At 44.4% G+C, this 9244-nt stretch overlaps 1 protein-coding gene across 1 annotated transcript; it reads left to right on the forward strand.

Moving 5' to 3' along the window:
* The first annotated feature begins 1058 nt into the window (after positions 1-1058).
* Positions 1059-8215, forward strand: FCRLA (Fc receptor like A). The gene is made up of 5 exons (XM_045297948.1): positions 1059-1137; positions 4976-5161; positions 5471-5737; positions 6803-7087; positions 7914-8215. The coding sequence occupies exons 1-5, from the start codon at positions 1059-1061 to the stop codon at positions 8213-8215; spliced, it is 1119 nt and encodes a 372-aa protein (XP_045153883.1).
* The last annotated feature ends 1029 nt before the right edge of the window (positions 8216-9244 follow it).

Here is a 9244-nt window from a genome sequence, read left to right on the forward strand (position 1 = left end):
CTGACTGTGGGTTCTGCACAGCTGAAGGGTCATGTTGTTCCTCCATATGCCTTCAAGCAGGGCTGCCTTTTTCCACTTACGATTGTTCCTATCTGCCATTCACTGTCATCTCCAAATAACCACCTGGAAGCCTGGTGGCTGTTACAGTGGGAAAAGAAAAAGAAGTAGTCACTGTGGAAAATAGTATTGGCCCTGCCATTTGCAAACAAGGACATCGGTTCTTATAAGGCCACCTAGAACTGAAGAGAGATGCTTAGCCTCCATATTGTCCCTATTCTTGAGTCTCCTCAGGTTTCTCAAGCTATCAGATGCCTCCTGTCTCTAGTTTCCTCCGCGTCAGTGGCTTGAGCTTTGACCATGAGCTTCAGCGCTGAGCTTACTGCTGGGTCCTTTGGAAATAGATTCCACCCCACCCCCCTCTGCTTTCTCCCAGGAGACTATCTTTCCATCATGCTCAGATTTCCTTTGACTGAACAGCTTGAGTCTTGCTACAAAAGCAGACAAAGAGCTGAAATGTGTGTACAAATTCGTGTAGAATTTTGTTTGAAGCCTATAAGGGACTAATCTGATTTCCGACTTGCTGCCATTAACCAGCTTTCTCCCTAGGTTTTGCTCACTGGAAACATATATGGTTTGTAGCAGGAATGGGCAGGACTGAGTTTTTATTGTTGCTCTGTGATTTTCTGGAAAGCCACCCAAAAATGTCTCACCTTCTGTCCTCAATTCCTCCACCAGTGAAACAGGGTTGTTGCCTTGACCTCTTCCCAGAGTGGATGTAAGGCCAGTTGCTCACCAGGTAATTACAAGGGTCTTTGAGCTCGGTGAAGGAATTCTTGAACAATCCTGGTTAGCCTTTTGTCCACGGGCTAAGGACACAGACGGCACTGGAACCAGCCTGGCAGCACTTGAATGATGAAAGCCCATTACAAACTTGAAAACAGGTCTCTGAGACAAGGGTATGAGGCAGTTAGATTTAGTTCCTCTTTTCTAATTTGAGAGGTTTCAGGTTGAAGAAAGTTAGTGCACTGAAGGTTGCAGTAGACCCGAACATAGTCACCATGAAGTTGGACTGTTTTCTCATGGGCTGGACTCCCTACCTTTTCCTGGCTGTGCTCTGGGCAGCCCCGGTGCTACTGGGTAAGTAAAATGTTTGAATGTTAGTGTGACAATAGAGAGATTCCTGAATTGAAGAAATGATACAATGGGAAGGTAATGTGAACTAATTTTGGTCCTCCAAAGGAGTATTGAGGGTAGGGTTGGGTGTGTTTTTTGATAAAGATCTTCCAACCTTTTGCATTCCCTTCAGCCTTTCCCTTCTCTGCAGCTACAATCTCAACTCTTTTTGTGCTTTGCTCAGAATATTTTCTTGAACTAGTACTGAGCACTTGTTATCTACACATTTCCCCTTCTCACTCACTTCTCCAGACTTGTAATCATTTTACCGAGGGTGCAATGTCCTCCATATTGACTGGACCATCACATACTCTTTATTTCTTATCCTGCTGGACATCTCAATGTCACTGGGCAAGTTGACCACTTACTCGTGGCTTTTCCTACTCTCCAGTTTTGCTGGAACTATTTTCTCCATATACTCTTGGTCCCTTTGGTGATTGATCTTCTCTTCCACTTGAACATTGCTTGCTACAGTTACAGCTTTGCCTGCCTTCCTTTCTTCATACAATTCCCCTAGTGAGCTCTTTTGTCTGAATAATGTTTACTACTAGAACTGCATATTTATGAGTCCCAAATCATATCTCCAACCATAACCATGCTTTTAAGTTGGACATTCAAATATCAAGCTTCCCACAAGGCATATCTACCTGTATGTTTCACAGGTGTCTCAGTACCATATGATCAGAGTGGAACTTATCTGCCCACCTCATCCCATCTCTTCTAACTCATCTTGTACTCTTTCTAATCTCAGTACCTGGCACCAGCATCCAGGCAGGGACAGAAACCTGGGGAACAACCTACACTCCCTCCTCTCATCACCTGCATTTCATCAATCATCAAGCTTGACAAAATTTTTCTTCCCTCACTCATGACTAATGCTAGTCTAGAAAAAGCCTTTGTGATCTCAGACATAAGCTATTACAGTACACTTCATAACTAATCTCACTGTTTCAATCTTTTGCACTTGAAGTGATTTCTCCACTCTTCAGCCAGAATGATTTTAAATTTAAAATCTCCAAGTGCCCAGGTTTCTTATCATGATATACAAGGACCACCATGATCTGGCCCCTATTTAATCTCTTCCATCTCTATTCCCACATATACTGCCATCGAGTTGATTTTGACTCATAGTGACTCTAGAAGGCAGAGTAAAACTTTCCCCTGTGGGTTTCCAACCCTGGGACTCTTTATGGGAGTAGAAAGCCTGTCTTTCTACCTTGGAGTGGCTGGTGGTTCAGAACTGCTGACCATGTGGTTAGTAGCTCAATGCATAACCACTACACCACCACGTTTCCTCACTACTCCACCATATGAACCTTGGAATATGTGCTCTAATAAATACCAACTTGCTTATACTCACATGTTCATAGACCAGATTTTTATTTGTCTCCAAGACTTTTTTTATACTGCTAAATTTACCTGAAAGCAGGTCTCTGTAAGGCCTCTGACTCTTCTCCTCCTTCTAGGCATTCGTAAAAACAGCTCAGGTGGTACTCTAACCAGGAAACCTTCCTTACACCACCATCTTTGCTCTCATGGTTGTCTGTAAGCCTTCTTTCTTATTCCTTCAGTTCTCATGATGGAATAATCTCCTTATATGTCTGTGACTTCCACAAGTCATTTGCTATTTGTAGACAGCCTAATGCTTTTGTGGTTGTTTTGTTTTTAACCTTGTCTTATTCATATTTGATCCTTCATTGCCTGCATTGTCCCTGCCTAATAGTTTTGTTGATCTGTCTTATTGAACTCATAGAAATGGGATTTCTTTCAGTTCTTCCCACTGCCATCTGGTCAATTTCAATTCATAGCAACCTTGTAGGATGGAAGAGACAGACTTTTCCATTAGCAGCTACAAAGATAAGCCACTATTAAAATACTGCTGTATGGTGGTGTCTCTGGTGGTGCTGATATGTAAGGTTGGACACAAGGTCAGAAGTTCAAATCTATCAGTCACTCTTCTAGGAAAATTTGAGGCAATTTACTCCCATAAAGATTTACAGTGTTGAAACCCTTATAAACGGTGACTATGAGTCAGAATTCACTCAATGGCCGCAGGTTTTATATGGTGGCACTGTCAGGTAAGCACTGGATTGCTAACTGAAAGGATGGGGGTGGGGGATGAGGGGTTTCAAATCCATCAGTTGTTGTTGTTCCCTGGGAGAAAAATGAGGCTGTCCACTCTCAAAGAAACTTTACAATCTCTGAAACCTTGTGTAGGGTTGCTATGAGTCGAATTGACTTAATGGCAATGAGGTACAGTATTTGGCAAGAACTCCAGATGTTGAATACGATTTTCTGATGTGAAACTCTTCTTCTACTTAACAGTTCTATCTAACTATCTAGCTAATGTAACTCTTCTATCGCTTCCGTTTTCTCATTTTTAAATTGAGACTAATAATACTTACCACTCAAAGTTAATTGTGTGAATGTTCCCGCTGTGTAGAAGTAGTCCAACAAAACTTTATTTTCAAACAGAGAAAAAGGAGAAGACACTGAGTCCAGATAATGATAGTAGAGGAACTAAAAAGTGGTAGCAGAGTAGTGAAGGGAGTAAAGAGAGGATCTAAATAAAACAGTTTGTACGATGTGATACAAGTTAGGAAGTAGAAAGGGGCCTCGATAAGGGAAATTTGGGGTCTTGGAAGGTGGAAGAGAATAAAGGTAAAAGGTAGGAAAGGATAGAGTGAAGAAGTGTATACATGTCAAGTGACCATGGGACTGGAATAGGGAGAAAGGGATTAAAATGCACAAGGGAATGGGGGAAATACTACTTAGGTAACTTTGGTCAGCCACGGAGGTGTAGATTGAGAGGATGTGGTAAGAAACCCCAAAGTCTGAGTTTCAACCTGGAAGTAAATAATTCTTCCACAGATAAGAGTGTATCGTGGGAGCGGAAGGCAGTGTATATAGAAAGAGTTCTGCTGTTGCCAGGAAAAGTTCAAGGAGCAGAAGACATCAACGTTGAGATACTTTAAAAAATGGAGAACTGACTTGGAAGCAACAAAGGGAGAGTGTCTCTGCTACTGAAAGCTGTATGGCAGAGAATCCATTTAAGGCTGATGAGCCACATCCATTTGGAGAGAGAGATAGTAAAGAAAAAGGCCCCCACTCCCAAAGTCTGAAATACTGAAAGTCGACTATATCCAAACGGTCACATGAAAAAGATTAATAGCTTTGGACTCAGACATGCCTGACCGTTTTACCATGTTCCTTATATCTTTAAATTTGTGGTAAATTAACTTACTTGGCTAAGCCTTTTTCTTTAAGCTCTATACAATGGGGATGAATCACACAACTGGCACACTTAAGCATATTAAATAAGGTAGTATGGGAAGATGGCTGCACATGGTAAACACCTAGTGAATGTTAGAATTATATCCTTCTTGCCCTCCCTGTCCTATATCTGCCCTCCCCGCCCTTGTCCTATAGCTGCCTTCCCCCCTCCTTGTCCTATATCTGCTCTCCCCCCTTGTCCTAGATCTGCCTGCTCCGGGGTCACCCCTGTCTTTGGTCCTAGCAGCTGGAGGTCATGCTGACATGCTGATGAACTTATCATTCTCCATTCTTTGCTCTACTCCTCTGCCCCAGACCACGGGCTTATCACTGAAAGTACCAGGGTGCTAATGAACCAGGTCAAATGATGGCCCAGGACCCAGGTGATCTTTTGGAGGAAGAAAGCTTTGGGTTTTCCCACTTTCACTCTAAAAATGTTGAATCCCCTAGGACTAGGTCCCGTCAGAAAGATAGTGAGTCCTTGTCTTTTCCCTCCAAGTCCCAGCATAATTTCCTTCTCCCCTGTGAGCCCTGCCCCTTTCAGCTGCCAGTCTTGAGAAGGTTCCATGTGAAGAGCTCATAGCCCCGGGATCTGTCAGCCTCCAGGACAGCAACGGCCACCCAGACGAGGACGAGTGGACTGGCCCAAAGGAAGATGGCTTCCAGATCAAAGGCTACACTTTCAGTGAACCTTTCCATCTAATCGTGTCCTACGGTGAGGTCCTGGGCAGAGCTGACCAATTCAGGCTTTCTCCCATTCCCAGATTTCTCTTTTCTGTCCCTCAGACCACTTAATTCCCAGAAAACTGACCAAGGGAAGAGATTCTTTCTTTCTTGTCTTCAATTCACAGTAGCTAGGGTGCCCTCAGACCGAAGGCATTTCAGAAGTTGGTCCACACTCCCAACTAGCAGTTAGAATTACTTGGAACCTCAAAGAAAATGTAGAACAGTCTGTTTGAGGGCAGCACTAGGGCACCCCCAAGGAAGGGCATTGATGACACTCGGTTCTTGTCCTGAGTCACAGACTGGCTGATCCTCCAAGGTCCTTCCAGGCCTGTGTTTGAAGGAGACTCACTGGTTCTGCGCTGCCGAGCCTGGCAAGATTGGCCATTGACCCAGGTCATCTTCTATCGGGACGGCTCAGCCCTGGGTCCCCCTGGACCCAACCAGGAATTCACCATCCCGGTGGTGCAAGAAGCAGACAGTGGACACTACCACTGCAGTGGTATCTTCAGGAGTCCTGGTCCTGGGATCCCAGAAACAGCATCTTCTGTGGCCATCAGCGTCCAAGGTGAGATCAAGAGCTAATGTTACTATAGTGAGTTGAGTGGGGAAAGATATTGAACTCAAAACTGTCCCTCTTTGGCCTGGAGATGACAACATCAATGAAGGTGTAAGCAGCAGGTCAGTGGTTGAAATGTTTCAAAATCCTCAGCTACATAGACTAAACAGCATTGGTCTGAGAGCCAGGAGACCCAGCTGTTGGTTCGGGTACTTCCACCTAGGAAAGGCAACTGTGGGCTGCTTGTGAAGCTCTTTGCGCTACTATTTTATCCTTTGGAAAATGAGCCGATTCCACTGCAGGAAATGGAGAGGGTTAAGCACTGTTCCGAGAGGGCTTTTGTAGATTGTAAATTGCAAAACAAATGTTTTACTTTGTGTTGGTCATATTTTGGAGTTGGAAAACTAATCAAATACCCCAGCTGGACTTGGGGAGGGACAGAATCTCAGTACAGTGAACCCTCGCCACTTCGCGCTTCGACTTCCGCAGCTTCACTCTATCGCGGTTTTTGTGTAACAGCGCATGCTCTGTCATTACTGCCACTGATTGGCTCATACTGTACACGCTTCTGTCTGCATCGCTACGTATCGGAGCTATGTATCAGATGCATTTTTGCTTTTGGGTAATACGAGTGTAATGGTGACTAAAGGGTGCTTTTTCATGTCCTCTATGCTCTAACTACGAAAATATTTGATTTACAAATAAGGAATCCTACTTCGCGGAATTTCATTTATCACGGCAGGGTCTAGAACCGATTAACCGCGATAAACGAGGGTTCACTGTACTGTCTTTTTGAGTTCATAGCCCATTTCTGAGTTCAGCATATTTCCTATTGCTTAGACCCCTGCTTCTCAGTGCTTGCTGACTGGATGTCTGGATCATTCGTAGCTCTTTCCATCCCTGGATTTTAAATTTTATTTTACTTTTACTGAAAAGTGAAAACTTGAAATGTTCAAATGGAACTTTTCAAAGAAAGCCGATTCATGAAGTAAACTTGTGACTGCGGTTCTTAGCCTGTTCTGATGGGTCCTCCTGAATGTGGGCTGGATGGCCCTTTCTCATCTCTCTCCTCAGAACTGTTTCCAACCCCGGTTCTCAGTGCCACACCTTCAACTGAGCCCCAAGAGGGGAGCCCAGTGACACTGAGCTGTCAGACAAAGCTGCCCCTGCAGAGGTCAGCCACACGCCTCTTCTTCTCCTTCTACAAGGATGGTAACACCCTACGCAGCAGGGGCCTCTTCTCAGAATTCCGGATCCCTGCAGTTTCCTCAGAGCACTCTGGGTCCTACTGGTGTGAGGCAACTACTGAGGACAACCAAGTGTGGAAACAGAGCCTTCAGCTTGAGATCAGGGTGCACGGTGAGTTTGTATGTGTGAGTATCTGCTGGGTGTGTGGGTGTGTGTGCATGTGTGTGAAGGAACTTAGGGTACTAAGTCAGTGTAAGCAGGCAAAGAAGGGATGTAGAGAGATTAGAACAATTAGCTAGGGTCCCTAGAGATAGAAGAAGGCATGAATAGAGAACATGCACCTTGGACCAAACATGCTTCACCAAACCAAGATCTGAGCCAGCTCTATAGTCATCTCAGACCTTATGTTTCCAAGCTGATTTCTGGGCATTTATAGAGATACTATCGAGAATAAGGATAGGGATAGTTTGGAGTTTGTGCTCGGTTCTAGGATCTAGCTTTAAGAAAGCTGTACTTGGCCTGAATATAACTGGAGGGGGTGTCCAGGGTGATGAGTAAGCTTGAAACCATGCCATATTAAAGAAATAATAAGGTATGTTTGTCCTGCAAAGGAAGTGGCTCAAATGCCCAGGAAAACGTCCTCAAAAGTTAGAAGACTGGAACTGGGGAATTCACCTAATGTCATTCATGAAGATGAGGCTGACCTAGGGGCAGTTACCAAATCCATGCTCTAGGGAACTAGGTCCTGTCTCGATAGAGAAGGAGTTGCTAATGGTTACAGCTGTCTGATGAGGATCCCTCATCACTGGAGAGTCCTAAGCAGAGGTAACCAAACCTCAGATGAAAATTTGGACCAGCAAAGACATTAGAATCTACAAAGTTTTGCTGCCATTGGGACCCTGGTCACTTTGAAAGGATCATACAGAATGAGCAGGAAGGGGCGAGTAGGGCCAGACCCAGACTTCATTCTGTATGTGCCTTCTGCCCCATAATCCAGGGTTCTCCGGTTCGGCTGCACCTCCCGTCTCGACCTCAGCTCCTCAGAAGCCAACTGCTTCAGAAACAGCTTCTGCAGAGTCCCCGGGACCTCTGCCTCCTCCGACCACCCCTTCTCCCGAGGACCCATGCTTAGCCTCTCCTCTGGTGGTGCCAGACCCCCACCTCCATTACCAGATGAGCATTCTTCTCAAATATGTGCAGGATGTGAGAGCTCTTCTTGGACACCTAGTGACAGAGGTGAGGGACTTGTCTGGCCACCGGAAGCCCGAGACCCCAAAGACTGCTGTCAAACAAAAGTAAAGAACTGACCCACAATATTGTTCAAAATTACTCCCAACAAATCCAGCGCCTTCTATTTTTTTCTCTTTCTGTCCTGCTTATATGCACACTTTTATACTTTGCTTCAATGTTTTGTTAGAATGAGAAGTAAAAATAAATTTGTTCAACATGATCATCAGAATTCAGCTATAATTATATATTCTCTCTTAATGTTTTAACCTGCTTCTCTAGATTAGACATTTCATTCTGCCACCCAAACCAGAACCTGGTGGTTTCAAAGGAAGAAGTGGAAGTGATGTAGTGCAGCAGGTTTTTTTTAAAATAAATCATTTTATTGGGGGCTCTGACAACTCCTATAACAATCCATACATCAATTGTATCAAGTGCATTTATACATATGTTGCCATCATCAATTTCAAAATATTTTCTTTCTGCTGTTTTTCCCCCTCCCTCCCCTACCCTTCCACCCTTATGGGCCCCTGATAAATTATAAATTATTATTATTTTCATATCTTACACCATCCGCTGTCTTCCTTTGTCCACCTTACTGTTGTTTGTCCCGAAGGGGGGGGGGAGAAGGGGGTGTTTGTTATACATCATCGTAGTCAGTTCCCCATTTCTCCTCCTTCTCCCCCTACCTTCCCCCTACCCTCATGGTATCATCACTCCTACTGCTGTTCCTGAGGGGTTCATCTGTCCTGGATTCCATGTGTTGAGAGCTCTTATCTGTACCAGTGTACATGTTCCAGTCTAATCGGATTTGTAAGGTAGAACTGGGATCATGGTAGTGGTGGGGAGAAAGCATTAAAGAACTAGAGGAATGTTGTGTGTTCTGTCAGTGCTGTGCTGCACCCTGGCTGTCTCATTATTTCCTTGTGACCCTTCTGTGAGGCAATGTCTAATTATCTACAGATGGGCTTTGGGTCTCCACTCCTACACTCATAATTTGTGTCAATATATTTGTTTGTTTGGTGGCCTTCTGATGCCTGATGCCTTATCTCATCAACACCTCATGATCACACAGGCTTGTATGCTTCTTCCATCTGGGAT

Source organism: Echinops telfairi, unplaced genomic scaffold (assembly GCF_000313985.2).
Source record: "Echinops telfairi isolate 266 unplaced genomic scaffold, ASM31398v2 ScPeMD7_7424;HRSCAF=8462, whole genome shotgun sequence".
Classification (NCBI taxonomy): domain Eukaryota; kingdom Metazoa; phylum Chordata; class Mammalia; order Afrosoricida; family Tenrecidae; genus Echinops; species Echinops telfairi.

Excerpts from the sequence above, each read along its gene's own strand:
- FCRLA (XM_045297948.1), top strand. The coding sequence starts at position 1,059 with ATGAAGTTGGACTGTTTTCTCATGGGCTGGACTCCCTACCTTTTCCTG. Across the intron at positions 1,138-4,975 it reads GGCAGCCCCGGTGCTACTGG|CCCTGCCCCTTTCAGCTGCC; the intron begins GTAAGTAAAATG and ends CTCCCCTGTGAG. Across the intron at positions 5,162-5,470 it reads CCATCTAATCGTGTCCTACG|ACTGGCTGATCCTCCAAGGT; the intron begins GTGAGGTCCTGG and ends CCTGAGTCACAG.